Source organism: Ambystoma mexicanum, chromosome 5q, assembly GCF_040938575.1.
Source record: "Ambystoma mexicanum isolate Mex_15411 chromosome 5q, UKY_AmexF1_1, whole genome shotgun sequence".
Taxonomy (NCBI): domain Eukaryota; kingdom Metazoa; phylum Chordata; class Amphibia; order Caudata; family Ambystomatidae; genus Ambystoma; species Ambystoma mexicanum.
In genome coordinates this window covers 1,350,348,266-1,350,373,966 of record NC_090933.1, presented here as the reverse complement: position 1 = coordinate 1,350,373,966, position 25,701 = coordinate 1,350,348,266, and the positions used below count along the sequence as shown (strand labels likewise).

Sequence of the window (25,701 nt, the reverse complement as noted above, 5' to 3'; positions counted from 1 at the left end):
TTGAAAGGTGTGTCCTTTAATGGGGTTGAGCGGAAAACTTGGTTTTATGCTAACGACCATTTGCTGGTTTTACGGAATTTGGAGATTTCTTTGCCATCTTTGATGAACATTCTGGATCAATTCCATGTGGTGGCAGGATATAAAATAAATTGGTCGAAGTCCGAGGTTTTGCCTATCACGGGGAGTTGTGCTAGATCATTGGTGGCTGGATTTGGATTTCAGTGGTATTTACGCAAAATGAAATACTTGGGGATTTGGCTGACTCCAGCTGTAAGTGATATGGTGGAGGTGAACCTAGGGGAGGCCTGCTGTGAGCTGAAGTCCTCTACGCAGAGATGGTCAGTCTTGGGTTTGTCGTTGTGGGGCAAGGTGAACGCCTTGAAGATGGTTGCGGCCCCAAAAGTCAATTATGATCAATTATGATTTAACTATGCACCCATTGAGGATCAGTGCTTGTTACTGGAGATTAATTGATGCAAACCTCCTGTACTTAAATTGTGGAAGCTGCATCTGCCTGTTGAAAGAGAGGGGGTTGGGGTTCCCAAATTCCCAACTTTAAAATGGCTTATGCAGAGGAAGGGTGAAAACCCGGAACTGCTCAGGTGGTCCATTAGCCTGCAAGGGCTAGACTTCACTATTGAGCATAGACCAAGGAAGAGTCACGATAATTTAGATAGCCTTTCCAGAATGTATGTTGACCGTCTGGATGAGGGTGTCAATCTCGTGGGATATTAGACCACCCTACCCTTAGTCTGGGGGGGCACGACTGTGATGCTGGAAATGCATTGGAGGGACAGGGCCTCCATGTCATTGTCCTGTGCCCCTTTTATCATGTGTGTTCTGTGTTGTTTTCTGCACAGTAGTCCATGTGGGACACCTGGCAGTCCAGCTCTTCCTCTTTTTGGTTGTGGCGAACAGAGACCCTTGGGATACACTTATGGTACCCATGGGTGGGGGTACAACCCTGCACCCCTAGTGTATGTTTTTGGGCACCTGTGTGGCCCACAGACCAGGGTATGGGCTGGTGGCAGCTCCATACTGAATCTGAGAGGTACTCTGAATAGCCTCCATTTTAGGATACCCAGGACCTGGCATTGGAATCATTTGATTCCTGATACAAGACAAGATGGCCCCTGTGGCCTCTTGGTTTCTATTGCCTGTTACCTTGTTTTCACAAAGTCCTGGGAAGCCTTGGCTCTGTCCCTTCCCTTGACTGGCTGTTTGGTGGAAGTTCCATATATGGTATTGTGGGGAAGTCCAGGCCAGACTTCCCAGTGACTGTATGTTGTCGGTACACACTTGGGGTGGGACCTGGGTGAATGGAGTGTGTGACCAATATACATTTCATGTTATGGGTGCCTGGTTTCTGGTGTGTGACATAATGAATGAGACGGCCCTGACAGAAACTGCTATGAATGCAGTGTGGTGTGCTGAAATGCTTGGTGCTTGCCCCAATCCACATTCTTTGTTGTGAGTGGCTGGATGGAAGAAAATGGCCTGAATGCACTGTAGGTCTGATAGGCTGCCTGCCTGCTGAATGCCCTTCTGAATGATTGGCTGCCTGAGCTTGACTCAGCAGTGTGAGTGAGAATCAGAACGGTATATCTGGGGACCTCTCGCTGACCAGAATTGTTCAGAAGCTGAAGACGAAACTTGAAGCTGCTTATCCTCGAAGCCCAGCTGGAAGAAGAATTGCTGCTGCTTTACTTCGACGCAATCCGAAAGCTGTCATGTCTTCAAGGACTGATCCAATAGAGTACTTGGCTAGGAGACCTCTCCCCGAGCTATGCGGGAACATCATGCAGAAAGCTAATCATAACCAATGCTTCCTGGAAGCCAGTCCCGAAAGGCTTTCGACCGGAGACGGGCACCGCTGAGGAATCTGAAGTGAAACACCCGGACATCGAAGTCCATCGTCATCGACCAGGGTTCGGTGGACCGACGTAACCGCTGGAAGCCCGTCGAGTCGTGTTGCCCAGAAGCGGGGACAGTTTCACACTGTGAAGCTCGGCGACCGGAGCCGCAACTCTCCACCCTTTGCCTAAGACACTTTGAAATCAAGGACTCCCTTGCCATCACCATCGACCACTTTGTCCAGCCGGAGAAAGTCGAGGTCGTCAACGAACCAAGGAGAATCCACCAGTGGGTTTCCCGCCACCCAAAGTCCACAAAGACCAATGAAGATCTGAAAGCCAGCCGTGGTCGAGTCCCAATCGTTGACGCCAACGCTGAAACCCGACACCGGCTGCTGAGCCTACGTTCTTCATCAAGTCATCTTTGCAGCAACCAACTTTCATCATCGAGGTACACTCCACGCCTCATCTTCACAGGACTTCTACAACTGATCGTTGACGAGCACCACAAAGGTCGAAGCTGCTGTCCCAACACCAGTGTTCACATTTCTTCGAGGAATCTCGATGCCCTGTGGCTCCTGCATTAAAGGGAGTTCACCCACGTGGATCTGTCGATGAACCGTCGAAGAAACTCTGCTAAACCAGGTACAGTGGGGTAGTAGAACATTTTTAGCAGGAAATACGATTTAAACTCATATGGACTGGGCTTGTTAATACACTTTATTTACAGGTTGCCCAGGTGAGGGGATCCTCACACAGAACTGTGACTTAGTAGCAAAAGTACTATTCTGGCATTGTTTGACCTAGCTTTTCTTCCTTCCTATGTCTATTGTTGATTCACTTTAATATTTGATTTGAATGCCATTGAAACTGTCACCAGTTAGTGCATTTTAAAGGAGTCACGAGTTAATTGTGGTACCACATAGACATTGTACATATTTTTCATATTAGTATTGCCAAAGCACGAAGTGTGTTATTGATTGTGTATATATTCTGAGCCTTATTTATATTAAGAACAGTGTTTTGACCTTACCTATGTGTGGACTTCCCTTGTGGGGGCTTGGGGACTACACTGTACTTAAGAACCCACCTGCATCACCGCCTGCGAGCTTAAGCCTTGGTTGCTTGTCCATAACTACTATATAGAGAACCTTGGCTGGGGTGCTCTGTGCTTCTACTCTGTCATATAGAGGGCAGGAGTACAGATACCCACGTCCAGTCTTTACAACGACTATCTTCATGCCTGGGATTAGGACGATGGCCAATGCCAAATGGTTGCAAATTACCAGATGGGAACTTGTGATCTATTAACACCACCATAAAGGGATTCAATGCTATCAAGGAAGAGTTGAGGGCCATGCGATTGATGACCCTGCAGAACAGATATGTCATTGACATGATATGGAGGAGCCAAGGAGTTGACTCATGAAGATGTCAGGAAATATATAGATGCCAGCATGGTCATACCTGAAGGGACGAAGTTCCAGTATCCAAAGAATCATAAGAAGTACCTGGGACGATGGGTCTATTGTAATCCGAATGGACAGTGCAGCTACATGATCTGGAGTGTGGATGAACATGTTAAATCAGCAGGCACCCTGAACGGGGTAATGAAGATCTGGACTCCAAAGAAACAATTCTTCAAGGGAAAATATCAAGATGTGGAAACCAGTGAAGAAGTGGTTGTTGACTCGACCAGAAGGGGGAGTGTAAAGGAGCAGCTGAATGCCTCTAAAAGAAGGCCCGCCCCCTTACCGCCTGTATGTTGGAAGCCTGAGATTGTGCCATGCTTGACACCCGCAATTGTGACCATACCTTGGGGAATATCCAAAATAAGGTATGCTCTGAGAAATCTCTTTCAAACGTATCCCCAAAGAGATGACAATCTGAGGGAGGAACTCCCTGAAGGAATATGAAAAAGAGGGAAAGAGAAGCTAGTGACGTCACAAGAGATGAGCATGACACACTAAGAAGACTGGCTGAAGAAAATGCCTGGACCCTATTGAAACCGATGACAAAGTTAAGAATCAAATAAACTTTCACATGCGAAAAGAAGATTGCACGTGTGTGACGCACTTCAGAAAATGCAAGCCATTCAATAACTGTACAGATGCTGTAACGCAAGTAGATTAAGTAATCTTAGAAGCTGGCTATACGTAGTGAATAGACTGCAGGCGAAGCCATCATTGTATAGAAACTGGACATCAGTGTCATGAATTTTGTAAGCATGCAGACCCATGCAAAAGAAGGGCCGAGAGCTGAGTCACAGCAAGAATTATCCGGGACTGTGGACATGAGTGGCGAGGCTGTCTGGCACGGTACCAAAGCTGAAGCAAGCCAATGCCGGTTATCTATTCTCAAAGGCAGTAAACATGAGAAGCTGAATCATTCCTTGTTAAGGTGCAAAGAAAGAAGACCAGGCATGCCAAGTTTTATTCATTTAAGACATCTAAATGCTGCAAAATGGTCTGAATCGTTGTCTCCTGTCACGTGAGTCAAGGATGAAAATAGAGTTGGGCATGTAGTTCCAGAACTATGCATGCACACACTCCCTTATATTCCCAGAGACAAGAATACTCTGCAAGGCCAAGTTCAAAGACGATCTTCATGGCAGAAGGCATGGGTGATGAGAGACGTTGGGCTAATTGGGTGGGGAGGTAAAGTCAAGTCCACCTCCTGGCACCTGCGTCTGAGCTCACGTGCTGCTAAGTGAACCGAATGTTCCAGAAGGACACGAGTGTGCCAACCAGTTGTAGAGGGCCATATAACGAAGGGCCTTATAGTTTGAGAGCCAATGATATACTGTGTACTTAATAGTGTTGTAGGTGTCTTACACTAGAGGAGGGCACAAATTGTCCACTTGACAGTAGATTTCCTATCACAACCTCACCGCTTATAGAAAGTATACTTAGATGTTTCCTTTGAGCCTATCACAATCCATCGTAGGTTTTTCTTATTTGCCACGTAGTATGATGTCACATATGACACATTTTTATTATATAATGTGATTTTTTTTGTAAGATACGCCGAGAGACTCGAGCGAATGTCCATTGTAACTCCCTGTTATAGAAAATTGATATTAAAAAAGAAAAACGTTGCCATCTTCCTGAGTTGGTTCGATTATTTGGTGTCAGAGTTATTCTGCATCCCATCCACTGTATTTGTGTGTTACCCAAAGGGCTCTAAGCTCAGGTGCATTAGATAAGAGAACAGTACAATGTCAATTGGAAGGGAGCTTGATATTAGCTAGAATCTAGTTGGGTGCTTTAGATAAGAGAATAAAGAAAATGACAATTAGAAGGCATCTTGATATTACCTGGAATATAGTTGGGTGCATTAAATGAGAGAATAAGGACAATGCCAATTAGAAGGCAGTGTGATATTAGCTGAAAGATAGGTGTGTGTATTGGATAAGAGAACAAGGACAATGTCAATCAGAAGACAGCTTGATATTAGCTGGAATATAAGTGGGTGCATTAGATAAGCGAATAAAGACAATTAATAGGCAGCTTGACATTAGCTGGAATACCGGTGTGTGCATTAGATAAGAGAATAAGGACAATGACTATTAGTATACAGCGTGAAATTGTGAAATTAGCGGGAAGCTAGGTGGGTGAATTATATAAGAGAATAAAGAAAATGCCAATTCGAAGGCAGCTTGACATTAGCTGGAATTTTGAAAGCTCGGTGGGTGCACGAGATAAGAAAAAGATAAGAAAACAAAGACAAAGATCATTATAAGACAACTTGACATTAGCTGGAATTTAGGTGGGTGCATTAGATGTGAGAATAAGAACAATGGCAATTAGAAGGCAGTTTAATATTAGCTGGAAGCTACGTGGGTGCATTAGATAAGAGAACAAAGACAATGACAATTACTAGGTAGCCTGACATTAGCTAGAAAATAGGTAGGTGCATTACATAAGAGAACAAAGACAATGGGCCTCATTACAAGATGCCGGTCCGGAAACAACGGTGGCGGTAAACCGCCGCCACCGTTGTTTCCGTACCGGCAGATTATGAGTTCTGCGGGCGGGAGGTGTCACTCCTGCCAGGTCTGACCTGGCAGGAGTAACGCCACCCGCCTGCAGATGGAAATGGAAATACTGGCTCCGTCATAGACGGAGCCAGTGTTTCTATGGTCCCCATCCCTATGGAGTCCTGGAATGGGGATTCACGGAATTACTCCTCCGGAATTACCGGGTCACCGGGGTTGTAATACCCCAGTGATTTCGGCAATCACGGAGGGGGTAATTCATTCAGGGTCTGGTGGCAGTCTGCTGGTTTTTCCGGCACGGCTACTGGCGGACTCGTAATGAGGCCCGATGACAATTACTAGGTAGCCTGACATTAGCTAGAAGATAGGTGGGTGCATTAGATAAGAGAACAAAGACAATGGGCCTCATTATGAGTTCGCCGGTCCGGAATCCGTTGTTACAGTAACAGCGGTGACACTGTTACCGCCTCCACAAGCATGCGTAAACAAGGTGAAATTACGCATTGTCGATTGCGCGCACCAGACAAACACGGAAACAGTGTCACCGCTGGGGTGCAAACACCCACGGACACGGAAGCAGCGTGAAACATGGCAGTGGTACATCCATATCCACCTTCGCCGTCATGGATACGGAAATACCGGTTCCGGAAACACAGTGATCGCAAAAACTGGAAAGAAAGCGGCGGCCAAAACTTAAACCACAATCCACTGCCATCCCCTGTAACTACAGGGCTTAGCTCCACTGGGACTTGCTACCCACCACAAGGAAGATGGCATTGAGCATCCCTGCCACCCGTCAGCGGAAGCCACGCTTCAGTGAGCCTGAATTGACAGTGCTGGTGGAGCACATTGTAGAAAACGCCCCTATGCTGTTTAGTGCCAACCAAAGGCGCAGCAATCAGCAGCGCCGCAAGGAGATCTGGGCAGCAGCAGCACAGAAGTGCACTGCAGTAGGTGTGACTGCGCGCAAAGTCAAAGACTGTCACAAGTGGTGGGACCATCTCTGGCTGCGTGTGCGCAACCTAATGGCAGTACACCGCCAACACAGCAAAAGCACAGGCGGAGGGCCTGCATCGCCCCTGGAGTTCCAGACATGGGAGGAGAGGTGCAGTAGTGTCCAGTGTCCACCTTGAAGGGATCCAGGGCGTAGGTGAAGCAGAGGCCGGAGCCATCCCACCTGGAGATGCTGGTAAGTACATAAAGTGGAAATCTATGAGTGTGAATGTTGCCCCCCTCCCCCGCCAGGCTCAGAGTGACCCAACGCATCCACCAATGACCCACACCACACTCCACACACACATGAGAAATGCCCCCCAGGACAGTCAGACAGCGTGCAACTGGGTGCAAGCTGAGATACACACACCTGAGTGCATCACCCGTCAAATGTGTGTACATGCAAGTGGACAAAGTATGAGGACTGTGTTGCATGTGATGGACCCCTCCACAACCTGCCACACAACTAACAGCATGCCCTGCATCTCTCCACAGGCACATCAAGCGACAGTGATTCAGCGCAACAGGCCACACCACGTACCACCGCACGGAGCCAACGTACCCGTCCGTCACAGGATGCCACTTCCAGAAACTCTGCAACACAACCATCGGCACCACCAACGGTGCCTACGATTACCCCCATCCCCACTACCCCCAGGGCAGCATGTTGCCACAGATAGAACACCTGCAACCACATCTGCCGCACCCATCAGTGCCTGTCCAGAAACCACTGAGGAGAATGAATGTAGCAGCAATAGTGCACCGGTTCAACAGTGTACTGACGCACCAAGGGGTCAGGATGACGGGGAGGCATCACTCCCCTACAGGAATTAGTATTCAATCCGACAGGACTCCACAGCCCGATGTGCTCACCCACACCCACACCCTCAATCACTGAACTCAGCGCCCGCCTCCTGCGCATTGAGCAACACCAGGCCAGCCTTTACGCAGCTAGTAGAGCAACAACTACAGGAATTGAGGCTGCAACGTGAGGAGGCCAGGCTGCAGAGCGAGGAGGCCAGGATGCAGAGGGAGAGCGCTGCCACCTCTGTGCGTAGGCTGTCTCTGGCAAAAAGCAGATTTGCAACCACTAACATGGTCCTCACGGCAGGTGAGGGAGGGGAACAATGTAATGTCGACCATAGCGGAGTCTATGCATGTGGCCCAACAGGCATTCATGGGCAATGTGCCAGCTGCAACACCACCAGTGCTATCTAAAAGCAGCACCCCCTCAAATTGGTGGCAAGCAGCCCGTGGAGGTGGTCCTCCCGGCTGACCGGACCCTCCGGGAAGAACTCATATGCCCACAAGCATGGTCGCAAATAGTCTGATGAACATTGGACTGTCGTCCGCACAGTTGGGATGGGGTTGTTGTATGGGGGTGGGTACGTTGGGGAGGTGGGGGTGGTCCTTATTGGGGTTAGTCGGTTGGGGCCTGGTTGGGGGTTGGGCACATTGGAGAGGTGGGTGGGCACAGGTGTACTTCTTTTCCATCCAATTCCCCACACCCTGTTTTGTTGTGAATAAACTATTTTGGAAATGAAAGTGACGAGTGGTCATCCGTAATTTCATGTGCATTCAGACGATTCAATGTTGTGCAAAAACATGCGGTACATGATGTGCATGTGAAGTCTTTCAGAAAAAACTGTATGAGTGCTGCCCATGCATGTTGTCCATCCTGGGCACTCCTGCCAGGGAGTGTGCCCATCCCATCCCCATTGTCGTCAACATCATCATCTTCATCCTCTGTGTCCGGGGGCAGTGGAATGTTCCTGCGTATGCACAGATTGTGCAACATGGCACATGCCAGCACTATTTTCCCCATCTTGACTGGGCTGTACAACAATGAGCCTCCGTATCGGCTCAATCAGCGGAACCTGGCCTTGAGTAATCCAAAGATACGCTCTACCATGCCACGTGTTTGTATGTGTGCTCTGTTGTAGGCCTCCTCATGCCTATTCCTTGGCCTTAGTATGGGCGTCATCAGCCATGGCGTGAGTGCATATCATGCATCACCTGCATGGGAGTGAAAGCAAGGGCACATGTTAGTGTTTGTGGTTTCACTGTCCAAATCAGATGCAGTACAATTATGGGCCATTTGTGAATCTGTTATATGATATGATATGATATGATATGATATGATATGATATGATATGATATGATATGGCATTTGTAACACGCCTATACACAAGGGTTCCCCAATATGGGGAATCCCATGCTCATACTTGTAGGACAAACCATGCAGGGAACATTGATGGTCACATTAGTGCATTGGAATTAGGAAACGACTTGTTGCACACAGGTTGATGCCCATGAGTTCATATGTGGTGGGTGACTATGGCATTGTGCCGTGATGGACACACCTGCAGCAGTCAGACACTGGTCACTGTGATTATGTGAGCAATGCACACTGCCAGGTAAGCGCACATCATGTGCATCATGGGAGCACATGTGCATTGGGCGGGTGAGGGACTCACATACTCATGTCGACCATGCTTGTGGTGCCACAACATGTGTAGGGTGTGCATGGGCATTAGCAGGGTAGGTACTTGCACACTGTGGCAATTTGTAATGTGAAGCATTGCATTGTGTGCGGTGTGATGACTATCCATGCCATTGGGCAGGGGTCATGCATTGGCAGTTGTACTTACCCAATAGCCATGTGCTTTGTTCTGCACAGCGTTCCATGTAGCGTGTCAATGTCGAATTCCGCAAGACCATGGAGTCATGTGTTGACCCAGGGAAACGTGCACAGCAATGGGTGATCACTTGTCCAGCATCGCATACCATCTGGACATTCAGTGAGTGGAATTGTTTCCTATTGCGGTACACCACCTCCATTGCATGTGGAACTGTCAACTGAATGTGGGTGCAGTTTAATGCACCTATGCAATTTGGCATGCCTGCAATGGCATGGAAGGCCAGCTTGGTGGAAATTACCTGGACAGGAGTACGGCATGGGTCAGCAGCGCCTCCAGTACCTGGTCAAGTATTCTAGAAAAACGGGGTTGTGACAGCTCGTGCAGCTCACCAACAGGGTGCTGATATGTTCCAGTTCCTAGGAAATGCAGTACAGAGACAACCTTCAGCAGCGGGGGATTGCAGTCCGGATGTCAATGCGGCTGCGGATGTCCTCCTCGATCAGGGTGACGATGGACATGATTGATGGATGGTCAAGCCGGTATAATGTGTGGATCTGCCCTGGGGTCTGCCCCAGTGCTGTCACAATGTGCACTGCAGCCTGTAGGTTAACTAGCCCGAATGCTGCTACTGCGGCTGCCAGCATAGTTGTGTCTGAAGGTAGCCTGGGTGTGGCCCTTTTGTAGGCTCCCAGTTGCCTATGTGGTGTAGCTGGCCTCATTTTGTGCACCTGTGGCCTGATTCGGCTCACCTGCCACTGTTTAACGCCATCTCTGCGGTGCCGGCGGTACCGCCATGATGGGCATGGTGCTTCAGCCATTTTTAGGGAGGTGTTTCTGTGCTACTTGTAATGGGCACAGTGTTACGCATTGTCGGTGACTGGGGGTGTGTTGGTGACTGGTCGCACTGTTTCTGCCAATGCAAATTCCGGGTGCGTTGTCACAGCGGGGGTGGCTTCGAGGTGATGGTGTTTCCGGGATCGCAGGTCGGAAGTAGCTGGTCCATTACACGGTACCGGTACAGTGTTACCGGTACCGTTACATCCGAACCAGCAAACTCGTAATGAGGCCCAATGACAATTACTAGGTAGCCTGACATTAGCTAGAAGATAGGTGAGTGCATTAGATAAGAGAACAGGGACAATGACAATTAGAAGGCAGCTTGATATTAGGTGGAACCTAGGTGTGTGCATTAGATAAGAGAACAGGGACAATGATCATTAGAAGGCAGCTTCACATTGACTAAAAGCTAGGTGGGTGCATTAGATAAGAGAATAAGGTTTAAGTTACTTACTTGTAACTATTGTTCTCCAGCTTGGGTCTGGCATGTATTTGCGTGCTCATGAATATTCCCCGTCGTCAAGCTGGGAATACTCAGTAAAAGAAAAAACTGTTTCACTTTCACTTAAAAGCTGTATTTCTCCTCTAAACCATTCACTGTCCTCTGGGCCATACTGCCCCATCCAGTGACAGTCCTCTCCCTAAGACCCTCCTCTGGCAGCTATCTTCAGATTTGGTAGCACGTAAAGTGGCAGTATGACCAAGAAGAGCCGCAGAGGGGTTGGAGGGAGGGTGCGCATGTGAATCCATGCCAGACCCAGGATGGAGAACAATAGATACAGGTAAATAACTTAAACCTTCTCCAGCATGGGATCTGGCATGGATTCACATGCTCATGAATAAAGAATACATAGCAGTACAACATTACACAATCACGCAAGGTGGCAAGGCTCAACAGAAGCAATTAACTCTTACCTCTGGAACAGGCTCACCTCAAGCGAACAGTTTGTGTAGCACTGCTTTGCCGACTCTGGACTCCTCCCTGGAATCCCTGTTGACGCCGTAGAACTTCATGAAGGAGTGCATGGACTTCCACTTAGCAGCTCTGCTGATGTCCAGCAGGGGCACACCATACAGGAACGCCGTTGTTGCAGCGAGCACTCAGGTGAAGTGGGCTGTCGGACGGGCAGGCGGCGGTCGGTTCACCAACCGATAACAGTGCGTGATGCAGCCGGAGAGTCACCTTGAAATGGAAGCCTTGGACAAGGCCTTCCCATGGTTCACAGGACCAAAATTCGCAAAGAGTTGTGAGGTATCCGAAATCTCTTTGTGCGTGTCGCGTTGAACTTCAGGGCATGAGAAACATCGAGCGAGTGCAAGGCCCTTACTGCCAGGGACAAAGGTTTCGGGAAAAAAACAGGTCACACCAAAGGCTCTTTGAGGTGGAATTCCGATGGAACCTTCGGCATGAAAGAGGGGTGTGTATGCAGCAGTACCCTTGATTTGTGGAAAGTGAGGTATGGTTGCTTGCAGAATAGAGCCTGGATCTCACCTACAATTCTGGCAGAGGTGATGGCAACAAGGAAAGCCGTTTTCCACGAGAGGAACTTGAGTGGGGCCTGATGCATAGGCTCGAAGGGAGCCCCCATGAACCATGTCAGAACCACGTTGAGTTCCCACACGGGGCAGGAACCTTCACTGGTAGGAAAGATAGAAAAAGTCCTTTGAGAAATTCCTTGACAAGTTGGTGGGACCAAAGTGAAGATCTTCCTAGACATCTGTTGTAGCAGGAGATAGCCGCAAAATGTACCTTGACAGAGGCCTGCGCCAATCCGGCCTTGGCCAAGGATAGCAAATGTGTGTGAGGATCTGTGGGGCCGTGACCCTCAGCAGGATGATCGTCTGAGACCGGCACCACATACCGAAACACTTCCAGTTGTGACCGTAGCACTTCAAGCTTGACAACGCCCTGGCCTTGGTAAGGACTCTCTGCAGTCCACAGGCAACTTATATCCTTCAAACTCTAGGGCTGTAGGAGTCAAGCCCTCAGGTTCAGCGATCCTGAGTCTTGATGAAGGATCGCGCCTCCTTCTCTGGTGAGAATATCCGGAACCACTGGCAGCTTGACCGGAGGCGACGCTGACAGGCTGAGAAGGTCTGGATACCAAATCTGCCTCGGCCACGCCGGGGCGATGAGTATCACCTTGCATGGACACTATCTGAGTGTGTTGATGATTCGTAGCTGGAGAGGGAATGGTGGACACGTGTACAGAAACAGCCCTTCCCGCGGTAAGGAGAATGCGTCCCCCAGCATCTTTGGCTGGTGGAATCTGCTGGCAAACTTCTGGCACTTGAAGTTCGCCACCATCGCAAATAGATTGATCTGGGGCCTGCCCCATTTGACGAATATGCGGTTCACCTGATCCTGACAAAGCTCCTACTCGTGCCAGGAGCGCAGTGTCCTGCTGTGGGAGTCTGCGATGGTGTGCTTGACTCCCACCAGGTGGAGATGAACGAGGAACATCCCTGGTCTGATGGCCTAGCACCACAAGTTCTGCGCCTCTTTGGAGAGCACCAAGGATCAAGTACCCCCCTGTTTCCTGATGTAGAACATGGTGGTGGTGCTGGCCATGAAGATCCTCACCACCTTGTCTTTCAGAGATGGTAGGCATGACTTGAGGGTCCAGAACACTGTCCGTTGCTCCAAAATGTTGACATGAAGATCCTTCTCCTCCGGCAGCCACAGGCCGATGGCATGCAGACATCCGTTGCGCGCTGCCCAGCCTTCCAGGGAGGCATCCGTGGCAAGCGTCTCCTGGTATGGGGTTTTTTAAAATCCCGTGCCTTGGCCGATGTTGGAGTGGATGCCCCACCATCCTATCACCCGACGGCACTTGTTGTTGAGTGAAATTTTGTCTGTGAAGCTTCTGGACACCTGTATCGGGCGAGCGTCCAGGAATTCCTTTAGGGGTTGCATGTGCAACCTGCAGAGCCGGACGAGGTAGATGCAGGACAACATCATGCCTAGTAACGACTTGATGGCCTGCACCATGGCTGTCTTCGTCGACAACAGCCGTTACACCTTTGATTGAATGGCTGCTAGACTCTCCTCCGAGGGTGACGCCAGGAAATAGACTGTATTGAGTCTAGCGCCTACGAACAGCGTGTTCGTAGGCGCTAAACGTTAAGCAGGACTTTGGATAGTTAACAGAGAATCCTAGATCCACTAGTAGCCGGACGGTCGTCTCCGTGTGTCCGTCGGCCAGCTCCCGTGAGCAGGTGCGATCAGCCAGTAGTCCAGGTAGAGGTATTCATGTATGCCCTGTAGACACAGATGGGACGCCACTGGTGCCAGGCATTCCGTGAAAATTCTGGGGGCCGACTTCTAGCCCAAAGGTAGGGCCTTCAACTGGTAGTACTGCCTTCCACTACAAAACATAGAAACTTCTGATGTTTCTTGTGAATGGGGACGTGGAAGTAGGCGCCCTCCAGGTCCAAGGACATCAAGAAGTCTCCTTTATCCAGTTGGCCGAGCACGTGTTGCAACGTGACCATCCTGAACCTTTGGGACTTTAGGTATTTGTTCAGAAGTCGTAGGTCTAGGATGGGCCTCCAGTCCTTTGTCTTCTTTCTGACCAGAAAGTATCTGCAATAGACTATGAAGCCACGGAGCCGTTGGGGAACTAGCTCTATTGCCCCTTTTCGCAGCATGGCCCATACCTCTTCCAGGAGCTGGGGGATGTGCTGTTCCTGATCAGTAACCGGAGGAATCCGCGGACACCTGCCTTGAAACTCCAGGGTGTGTCCTTGGGTGAGAGCGTCCAGCACCCGTCTGTCGGTGGTGATCTTTCTCCACTCGCTGGCGAACCTTTTCTGCCAGCCTCCCACCAGGGTGCCCTTCGGGCTACGGCGACACTGTCCTCCACTACTGTAGTCCTGGGAATGGCCTCTGTAGGCCTCCTACGTTGAGGATCTGGAAGGCTGTCAGTAAAATGTGGGGAACCCTTTTGAAGACCTGCTCGACTTTCCTATGCAGGAGTGAAAAGACAAGCAGTGCTGCTGGAGAGTGTCCAGGGAACGGGCTGTCTCTGTATCCGTCTGGATGGCCTGGAGGGACTCATTGACGACCTTCCCAAACAGGGCATGTCCAGCACCTTTGCGTGGACCTCCTGACAGAAATTCGTGGCTTTCATCCAACCTTGAGGACAAAGGCAGACACTGTTTCCCATTTGCCGGAACTCCGTTTCGGCGACGTCCAAAGCCACTGTGATGCCGTTATCCAACGCCACTTCCCCTTCCTGCCTCCATATTTTTATCATCGTGGAGGAAATCCAGAATCGGACCGAGCTTGTACCACAATTCCCTGTCGTACCTGTCCAGGATCGCCAGTGCGTTGGCCGTCTTGATAGTTGACTCTGCAGTGTAAATCACCTTCTTTCCCGTCACATCCATCCTTTTCCCTTCACTGTCCAGAGAGACCGAAGACGACGAGTACGGATTGGCCGACTGTTTCCTTGTGGCCGCCGATACCACCCAATCCGGCAATGGCTGCAACCTCAGGCACTTTGGTGCACAGTCTGGCACCCTATATTTCTTCTCCAGCCTATCCTGTTTGGCTGGAGCCGTGCAAGGGTTCTTCATGAGGGTCAGGCTCTCCTCCCAAATATTGTCCAGAAGGGGCACCACCATGATAGTCTTCCCCTTAGCCTTCTGCCTTTGATGCAAGAAGCCCTCCTTCTTGGTTTCCTCGGGCACAAACTGGAATAACTCGGAGGCCCAGGTGATCATGGAGTGGAATGATCCCACCTCATGCAGTGGGGACACCGTATGTGGAGCATCCAAATGCGGTGATTCCCCATCCGCTGCAACAATGTCTTTGTCATCATCCTTCCTCATGGCCCTATCTGTCGCCGTGACCGTATCCATTCCTGTACCCGTTCCTGGGTCTGTTAGGAGAGAAGGGGCACGACGTGGTGGTGGAGGTTGAAATGGGGGCATCTGATGATACGTCATCTTCTTCGCTGGGGGCTGATCAGGGCCCTGGGGGACCACAGGTACCGGAGCTGGAGGCTTCCTCATCTGTATCTCTGACACCAAGGTTTGTAGAGTTGACAGAATATCCAAGGAAATTACCCTCCACTAAGAAGGCCGAACAGGAAAACTAGGCCCTGCGCCGTTGTCGCTATTGTCCTCCTCTTCAACATCCTTGTGGAGCGTATGTAAGGACTCCAGATCTTAGTCGTTCGTGGACGAGACCACTGTGGTTTGGGCGATGGCCTGGGAGTGCTGTTTCAGGGCCTCCTTACTCTCCCCCACCCGCAGTGTCTTGAACGAGGGCCTGGGCCAGTTTCGCCCCTTCTGGCGTGCCTGCAGACTTTGCCAAAGTCACTGCGGCGGTGTTGCACCTTGGGGGTAGGAACACTTTCTGAACCGTGGGAGCTACCCTCACAGGATCAGTGCCCTTATCTGTCGCGGCAGTAGTAGTCATCGACGGAGTCGCCAACAAGGTCTTAGCCTGTGTCGATTGAGCCTGCTTGGGCTGCTCGGACATCTTCTCTTACGTCTGCGGCTTCTCAGATTTCTCACGTAGTTTAGCTGGGGAAGATGACTTCCTCTATAAAGAGGAGCTTGATAGTAGGCTGGCAATGGAGGGGGAAGGTGATGCTGATCGTTCCATATCCACTTTGGGACCCGCTTCCGCAGCGAACATGGTGGACTCAGACTTGCGGCTCTTGGCCTTATCTTTGGCCCTCACGGATCAGATGCCCTCAAAGGACTTAAAAGACCGCTCCTCGGACCGGCCGGTCCTGGGTGAGGCATGACCCAGCCCGGATTACTGGTCAGAGGCCTTGGTGTTAAGCCATGCCGCCAGCCTACTACGCCTGTCCTTCGTTGTTTTCTTGGAGAAACCGAGGCATATCTTGCACTCTACCTTCTTGTGGTAGGGTGCAGGCAGTAGAGGCATTGCAGGTGCTTGTCCTCCACAAACACATTCCATAGCCCGCATTTGGTGCAGGGCCTGAAGAGGGACCTTCCCTCCTTCTTCTCCTACGTCATGGTCGCAGGGAGCGAAGTAGGCCCAAAAGCCTTGTAGAATCTTCGATGATCTTCGAGGGACGCGGAACTTCACTGACATCGGATCCCTGCTGCCGGCAGATGAAGAAAAGAGCACCCAGGCTTCTTTGAAATAATAATAGAACTTTTTCTGTTGAAAACACGAAAAAACGTACAAGGACTCCCAACACTGAAGCGTGCTGTAAAATCTGAAGATAGCTGCCAGGGGAGGAGCTTAGGGAGAGGACTGTCATTGGCTGGGGTCAGTATGACACAGAGGACAGTGATTGGATTAGAGGAGAAATACAGTTTTTAAGTGAAAGTGAAACCGTTTTTTCTTTTACCGAGGATTCCCAGCTTGACGACAGGGAATATTCATGCGCATGTGAATCCATGATAGGATATGATATGGCATTTATAACACTCCTATACACAAGTGTTTCAAGGCGTGAAAATGTGAATCCATGCCAGACCCATGCTGGAGAACAATAGTTACAGGTAAGTAACCTAAACCTTTTCTCTTATCTAATGCACCCACCTAACTTTCAGCCAATGTCAAGCTGCCTAATTGCCATTGTCCTAATTCTCATGTCTAAAGCACCCACTTATCTTCTAGCTAAAATCAAGCTGCCTTTGTATTGACATTGTGCGCTTTCTCATATCTAATGGCCCACCTATCTTTCAGCTAATGTCAAACTGCCTTCTAATTGTCATTGTCCTTGTTCTCTTATCTAATGCACCCAGATACCTTCCAGCTAATATCAAGCTGGAAGGTATGTCCTCTTAGATAAGAGAACAAGGACAATGTCAATCCGAAGGCATCTTGATATTAGCTGGAAGATCGGTGGGTGCAGTAGATGAGACAACAAGGACAATGACAATAAGAAGGCAGCTTGACATTAACTATGCTGCGTCCGGGAAGGAGCCAATCGCCGGTGACCTTTAGGAATTAGACGGCACACGTAACATTTTCACGCCTACGAGATGTTTCCAGGCTGGACAATCATTCCATTTCTTATCATGTGCTGTGATCTCGCTGTCTCCCCCTACCCCTCCCCTCCGACCCCACCGCCCCCGACCCCCTTGTGGGGCCATACCATCGCTATTGCTTGAGCTCACCCTAAGAAGCTGACAAGCCTTATGATTAGTAAAGAATTGTTTCACCCCATGCCATTGGTGGTTCCCCCTCGCCTCGAAGCAGGTTCGTTCTGCAATGAGCGCTGCGAAACTCGAAATTAATCGGTAACAATAGGCGCCAGCATAAGAAGGTACATTGGGGAAGATTTGCTTTCCAGAACTGGCAATGAATCTACAGAAACAGCAGCACTATTGGAGACAATAAGAAACACGACTGTGAGAAGCACTGGGAAAGCCAAGGGGTGTAATAGCAGAGGGCGTGTGATGCATCCGTGCAATAGTGTTCTCTGGCCACTGAACCTGTCATAAGTTTCTATGTTGGTGTTTTCTGCAGCCTCTTCCTCTGAGTTCAATGGAGTCAATAACCACATATATTACCTATTATGTATTTCTTTGCAGGGCTAACAGCGATATCGAAGAGCTGTGTATTGGAATGTACAGAAGGCTCGGTCTCTACAGGAGGGGTCTCAGGGTCTGTCCACTGCTGCAACACCGACCTTTGCAATGGTGCCGCCAGTGTGAAGATCAGCCCTGCTGTGCTCTCCCTGGCTGCCGGGGTCAGCGTCATCCTGCTCAGAGCAGCACTCTAAGGTAAGCAAGGGGTGGGGGACAGGCTCACATTCCACTGCAGGACAGGGGGTCCCAGGGTATGATGGAGTAGTACGGGGTCTCAGGTTATGTTCACTGCTGCACCACCCACCTATGCAATGGAGCCTCCAGTGTGAAGATCAGCCCTGCTGTGCTCTCCCTGGCTGCCGGGGTCAGCGTCATCCTGCTCAGAGCAGGACTCTAAGGTAAGCAAGGGGTGGGGGACAGGCTCACATTCCACTGCAGGACAGGGGGTCCCAGGGTATGATGGAGTAGTAGGGGGTCTCAGGTTATGTTCACTGCTGCACCACCCACCTATGCAATGGAGCCTCCAGTGTGAAGATCAGCCCTGCTGTGCTCTACCTGGCTGCCGGGGTCAGCGTCATCCTGCTCAGAGCAGCACTCTAAGGTAAGCAAGGGGTGGGGGACAGGCTTACATTCCACTGCAGGACAGGGGGTCCCAGGGTATGATGGAGTAGTAGGGGGTCTCAGGTTATGTTCACTGCTGCACCACCCACCTATGCAATGGAGCCTCCAGTGTGAAGATCAGCCCTGCTGTGCTCTCCCTGGCTGCCGGTGTCAGCGTCATCCTGCTCAGAGCAGGACTCTAGTGTAAGGAATGGGTGGGGGACAGGCTCGTATTCCTCTGCAGGACAGGGGGTACCAGGTGATCATGGGGTGGTAGGGGGTCTCAGGGTCTGCCCACTGCTGCACCACCAACCTTTACAATGGAGCCACCAGTGTGAACATCAGTCCCGTTTTGCTCTCCCTGTGTGCCTGGGTCAGCGTCACCCTGCTCAGAGCAGGTCTCTAAGGTAAGCAAGGGGTGGGGGAAATGCTCACATTTCACTGCTGGACAGGGGGTCCCAGGTGAGCATGGAGTGTTAGGGGCTCTCATGGGTCTTCCTGGCATAAGGAGGCAGTGCCCTCCTACTCAGAGACAGACTCTAAAACGCCTGCGCCCCTTCATATGCTGGTCTTTGGGCCCAAAAAGGACTTACTGATCCTGGAGAGTAACTGCGGTGCCTGGGAGCCCACAGGGAGTTAGGGTCCTCCTGACTCAGGGGTCATTAACTTCCTTATCAGCGTGGAATCTAATGCAAGGAAAAAATTAGGTGGGGCTGACCCCCTTTTACTATTAGTCAAGGAACGCATGCAGGACATGGTGAACAAGACGAGTTGCGCCAGCAAAACAAAAGGTGATGGCTGGAAGGTTTAGAATGAATCTCAACCTCCGCCAGGGCCCTAGCCAACCCTCCAGAGCACTGTTCATCAGCCTAAGCTATTACAGAAAGGGGAAGACCATATGCAAATCAGGTTTGGTGCCACCCCCAAAGGGGAAGTCTAGCTCGAACTGCTAGGTCACATCCCTTTTGCACAAGACCACAAGCATCCCCAGACATGTTTCAGCCTTGTTGGGCATCATCAGTGAGGAGTAGCTTGGGTCTCTAGGCCCAGCAGGCACGTGAACCCAAATTTGGGCATCCATGTCCCACTCGGAGTGATTATAGCAAAACATAAGAGGTGATGGCTGGAAGGTTTAGATGAGGTGTTTCGGCAACACATCTCGGCCTAGGAAGGAGTGGCGGGTAAGGGTCCGAAGTTAGTGACATTCAGCTCGGAGGTGAAGCGTAATGAAAGTAGGGGGTGGTAGGTCCTGCTCCCCTCTCACTGCTGAACATGGGTCTTTACTACAGTGCCTGTGCCTTCTCTCAGGGAAGCTGATGGCATCTTGCAGCATGCACGCAATTAATTTAAATCATCACCATACACTCATGTGCGAGGCTTCGTTCAAGTTAGTCCTGGCACTCAGTGGTGCTGTGAATGATCAATCTGGCTCTATCCTTGGTGGCAGAGAGGGGAGTCACAACGGTACAGCCAATCACCCATCAGCACACAATGAACTTGACGTGTCCGGCAGGAACAGTTAACCCAGCGTGACGAGGAACCTTTGTCACATCGAGTAAGGCCAATGAGGAGGTTCTGCCATGTGAGGCAGAAAGCAAAAGTGAATTAAAATGGATACGATACACGCTCTGTGGCTCTGTGTCCCTCATTTTGGCGCAGCTGCGCATTGGGGGCATAAAGGGCCACATTTAAGCTGGCTGGTGTCCTCAGACAGAAAAACTGACGACTAGGATGGGATTTCAACACCCCCTTGCGTAGAGAAAGAAAGAAGGGAGAAAATACAGTGGAGGGTGAAAATCTGTGAGTCCAATAACAAAGCGCGCAGCAGAGGATGCCTGACTGCAGCAGAATGTTGGCAAGCCAAAAGAGAGACAGTCAGAGTCGAGCAAGTGATGCATCTGATGAGGAAGGGCCCAGTGCAGCTGCATTTCGTTGAGCAGGCCACTTTGTCATGGGTGATCAACAAACCCTAGGACAGAGATGGGAGAGATGGCTGCGAAGATTCGAGAACTACGTGGCCGCATATGATGAAAAGGCTCCAGACAAGTTTGCGAGTAGATTACCTCATCCCCACGTTCTCGCCTGAAGATGTCAAAACATACGAGGGGCTCAAGGAGGCTCTGTATGCATACTTTGATCCTCAAAACAACATAAACCATAAGAGGTACACTTTCAATACAACCCGCCAAATGCCTGGTGAGTCCATGGATGCCGTTGCGATTTGATTGCGCAAGTTGGTGGCTCATGGCAACTTTCATAAATTCTCAAATGATGAGGCCATCAGGTTAAGGATCATCAGAGGGTGCTTATCGTCCACATTCAGAAAAAAATTACTCTGGGATCCATTTCCCCTCACCACCATTCTACAAATGGCATGGACAGAAGCGAGAGCAGACTCACAAGCCATACAGATGGAAACCAACAAGGGACCAGTGAAAGAGCAAGCGTATTTCATCAGTCAAGATGGCAGAAGCAACAGCAGTGGCAATGCACCACCGAGAAGTTTTGCCACTGCTGGAAAGTGTTACAGGTGTGGCCTGCCCTTTCCCCAAGAGGAAGGCACCTGATGCCCTGCTTTTGGACAGAAATGCAATAACTGGGGGAGGGAAAATAATATCGCGAAAGTGTGCAATGCACTGCCGAACAGGGCACAAACAGGCGGTCCAAGCGGGACACGACCGGAGCACAACCCGCATGCCCAAGGACTCAGGAGAGACACCTACACGAGAAGAGACGTAGTCGGCCATGTTCGGCAGATCGCTGGACGATCACGGTCGCCCCCGCCAGAGCAAGAGAGAAGTCATCATGAGTATGCATTATATGATGACTGACGTGGTGACTGTCCCAGAAGGCGATATCGACATCGCCAAATTCATCACTGACACCGGTGCCACACTGAATATCATGTGCATCTCAGAGTTTTACAAGATGGCACATCCGCTGGCATCGGAACCATCGGACCTGAAGGTATTTCGGTGGGCCACGCAGAGGCCAGTTTAAAATCACATAAAGTTCTCGATACGATTGAACTACAAAGGGAGACTGGCAATGGCAGAGCTGCATTTTCTTCAAGGAGATGTCCCAGGAAACAACTTACTAGGCCGACCCACGGCCCTCGAAAAGAAGATTGCAACGGTAATGTGCACGATGCAGCATGAAACCCCAGTATTGCAACAGTTTCCAGAACTTTTAAAAGGACTCCGGTGCTTGAAGGAAGAACAATGGCACAACATCCTTGGCGACTACCCATTTACCTGCAACTGCAAGTGGAGTAAGAGATTAAGAGCCTGGTGAAGGAGGACATCATAGAACCTGCCTGTCGTCCCACTCCATGGGTTTGGCATGTGGTAAAAAATGTGCCTATGCAGTGACATGCGCCAAGCCAACAAAGCAATTCAACGAGAGAGACACGCTGGCATGCATCTGTATAAAGATTACCACCAGATCTCGCTAGGTGAACAATCCCGCTACAAAGCCACTTTTGCAACCCATGAAGGGCTATTTCGGTATAAGAGACTAAGCTTTGGTATATCGTCGGCCACTGAGATTTTCCAGGAGAGCATTAGGAAGGTAACTCGGCACATAAAGAATTGCTTTAACTACAGCGACGACATCTTAGTTTTTGGAGTTGATCGTGAACAACATGATCGGGCGCCTCAGGCGTGCACAGCACTTTGTTAAACTGGGCTGAAGTTGAATGCGGACAAGTGAGCGTTTCAAAAAATTAACCTCAAGTTCTTCGGACATGTGTTCTCGAAAGAGAGGATGAGCCCCGATCCAGGGAAAGTAACTGCATGAGGAGGTTCTGCCGTGTGAGGCAGAAAATGAACATGAAATAAAAGGGATACACGCTCTGTGGCTCTGTGTACCCAATATTGGCACCGCTGCATGCTGGGGGCATAAAGGGCCCCATTTATGGTGCCTGGTGTGCTCAGACAGGAAAGAACTGTATTCTCAAAAATATACTTTTTTAATTATAAAGAATGACAAATATTACATGAAACAGTAAAGTTTCCATGCAAGATGCATAACACAATTTAAAGCAGAAGCACACAATTGTGCACAAGAGTAAAGAGCAAAAGCTGTTTTAGGAGCATGTAAACGTTTTAGAAAGTCTGCAAAAGCAAACGAAGTCATTCAAAAAGGTAAGTAGATCAAAATCAGAACAGGGTCCCCTTAAACTCTAATCTCGGATCTAAACAAGTATTCTGCACAATTTCGCAGTCAGAAGGCAGCTTGAGCTTATATTGACAAGTAACGGAAGTAGGCCATCCAGAGGCAGCAACCTTTGACCTGGCCAGGATGGAAGATCCCAAAACAGGAGTTCTTGGGCCACATCCGGCGACCAAAAACCCTCAGAAGAAGAAGTGCCGAGATGGAGACTAGCCCTGCTGCAGTGGATGCCGCAATCATGGCCGCCACGTAGCGGTATAGCGACTAAAGCCTGGAGACCCCAGCGCAGAGAACCAGGCATAGGATGGCGTGCAGGCCTTGGATGCTGCCAAGGAACCCCAGGATTCACGGGTACCGAAGTCAGGGCTAGCACCAGTATGGTGCTGTAGTCACTGTGCATGATTAACCTCTTCAGGGAGGGTACAACAGCATCAATGAGGAAGCACAATAGTGACCCTTGAATTAGGATAACAGGTAACCGTGCAAAGGCCTTCAGGACAATCCCACAAGTATGGGCAGCTGCAGCGTCTGAGCAGGAACACCACCGCTCAGGAGCAAGCAGTGAATTTGTTTATTCAAGAGGCTTAAACATTTGCCACAAATATGCATGAGCGGCCAAGCATAGCGAGGAAGCCCAAAAGCAACCAACAGGGGTTTGGGAGGCATCTCCCTTCGAGAAAATGATTTTAAATAATGGGTTCTTTACTGCTTGAATTGAAAAATCGGAAAATTATGAACTGTTTCGTTGTAACAAAAGTTTGGTGTCCTGATAGCTTGCCTTCAGGGCACATTGAGCTGAAGTTTAATAAAAAAAAATGGTGCATTAAACAGCACACTTCCGGTCAAAAATGTGGTAAAAAGCCAAACAGTTCCAATCAGTTTTGTAGATTAACGCATGAAAAAATCCAGTAGATAGATGCAAGACACCAACGGTGCAGAGGAGCATTTTCCAACACATTTTCATGATGCCTTTCCCCACAATTTATGCCAGTATAACAACATGTGGCTAGACTGGCTTACATTGCTGTAGCCAGTCTGATTCCACTTTCTGTCTCTGGCATGGCATTGTTTACTGAGCATCATGGTTGACGAAAACATGATAAGTGTTATTAAGTTGCTAGACTGGCTTACATTGTTGCCGGCAGTTTGATTACCTTTTCTGACTCTGGCATGGCACTGTTTAGTGAGCATCATGGTTGAAACAAACATGATAAGTGTTATTATGTTGATAGACTGACTTGCATTGCTGCCGGCAGTCTGGTCACCTTTTCTGACTCTGGCATGGCACTGTTTACTGAGCATCATGGCTGAAGCAAACATGAAAAGTGTTATTATGTTGCTAGACTGACTTGCATTGCTGCAGCCAGTCTGGTTCCACCTTCTGTCTCTGGCATGGCATTGTTTACTGAGCATCATGGTTGAAGAGAACATGATAAGTGTTATTATGTTGATAGACTGACTTGCATTGCTGCTGGCAGCCTGGTTACCTTTTCTGACTCTGGCATGGCATTTTGCCCTGGGCATCAACGTTAACGCAAATATGAGAAGCAAACAGTGTTTGCTTTAAATTTGTTTACACTGTAAAAATGCCATGCCAGAATCAGAATATATAATCCGACTGGCTGTAGCAACGTAGGCTAGTCTAGACACAACAACTCTTACCATGTTTGCTTTAATCATAATGCCAAGTAACAAATGTCATGCCAGAGGCATAACATGTAACCAGACTGGCAGCTGGCTGCAGTATTGCAGTCCAGTCTAGCCATATAACAACACATATCATGCATGATAAGTGTTATTACGTTGCTACACTAGACTGAATTGTTACTGTCAGCCACATTATTCTTTATGGCGCTGACATAGCATTTTTTTACTGGGCACATGGTTCAAGTAAACATACATTCATTCCTACACACGCAGCTACTCCCACATTCACATACCAGCAGCCCAGGTCCAGAATCCACTCGCCACCATCAGGCCAGTATCCCGCGATGGCTCTCCTACTCGTGCACAACATAAACAGGAAGCAGGAAGCAGGGCATGCCTCAGCAGCTCTGACTGTGCAGAGAGGCGCACGAGTGCCCCCTGGCACATTCAGAGCTGCGGTCAACCAGTATGCATCCCCAATGAGCCATGCAGAGCTGTCCTGGTATGGCCCAGTGGGCACACACGCCGGGTTATGACCTGTCAAAGGGATTTAAGAACATCTTTCTCATTAATTATGAATTACATAATTGTGGAAAAAGAAACATGTTTTTCTTGGACTGGGGGCTCCATAAATACGACAATCTCATGACAGTATTACATGAATATTCCAAAAAATCACCAAAAAAATCACCAAAAACCTGGTAAAGGCAATGTTAATGTGGGGCGAGGAAACTGAAATAGAAAAATCCCTGAGATGCTGGTTGATGCCGAAACGAACCTTGTTTGATTTGAATATTGGGACTATCCACGAAACTACAACGAACAAACCAATAAATGTGATTTCAAGATTGAAAAAAAGTAGTGAAAATAATAAAGCAGGTCCCTTTATTGTGTTCTGGAGGAGGCCAAACGAGAAGAAAGGAGACAATGCTTTATGCCCTAGAAAGGTGTGGTAGATCCACAAGAACAAGTGACTTCGAGAGGGGGCTCTGGACCACCTATATTGTATTCACACAAGGGCAGGAGGAGATTAACACATACAAGTACTAGGGGTTTATCTTAAAACCCTCCCTGGCTTTGGCAAATATAAACATCGAGATGGGGTAAACAAAACAGTGTTGGGTTTCGCTAACATGGGGATGCCAATCTCACCCAACACAATTGGTGCCAAGCCGCTTCTTTGCCACGACTCACAGATTCGGGAATATAGACCATAGATGTTCCTCTGCCACAACTCACAGCCACGCCCTCTGGGACATAGCACCTAGATGTTTCCTTGCCACATCTCACAGTCTCAAGGACATAGCACCTAGATGTTTCTCTGCCACAAGTCACAGCCACTCCCTCAGGGATATAGCACCTAGATGTCTATGCCCTCAGGGACATAGCACCTAGATGTTTCTCTGCCACAAGTCAGAGCCTGTGGGATATA

At 49.3% G+C, this 25,701-nt stretch overlaps 1 protein-coding gene across 6 annotated transcripts in view; it reads left to right on the top strand.

Moving 5' to 3' along the window:
* Positions 1 to 25,701, top strand: part of LOC138498132 (lymphocyte antigen 6E-like) — a 1,052,795-nt gene that overhangs the window by 31,196 nt on the left and 995,898 nt on the right. For 4 of the 6 annotated variants that reach the window (XR_011278706.1, XR_011278707.1, XM_069622000.1 and 1 more), the window contains one exon: positions 17,853 to 18,044. The exons of the other annotated variants lie outside the window; for them this stretch is intronic. Coding sequence is in view for 2 of the 4 variants with exons in the window: in XM_069622000.1 (XP_069478101.1) it covers positions 17,853 to 18,043 (191 nt within the window). In the remaining 2 variants the exon portion in view is untranslated. The remainder of the gene's footprint in view (positions 1 to 17,852; positions 18,045 to 25,701) is intronic. 6 annotated transcript variants of the gene reach the window in all.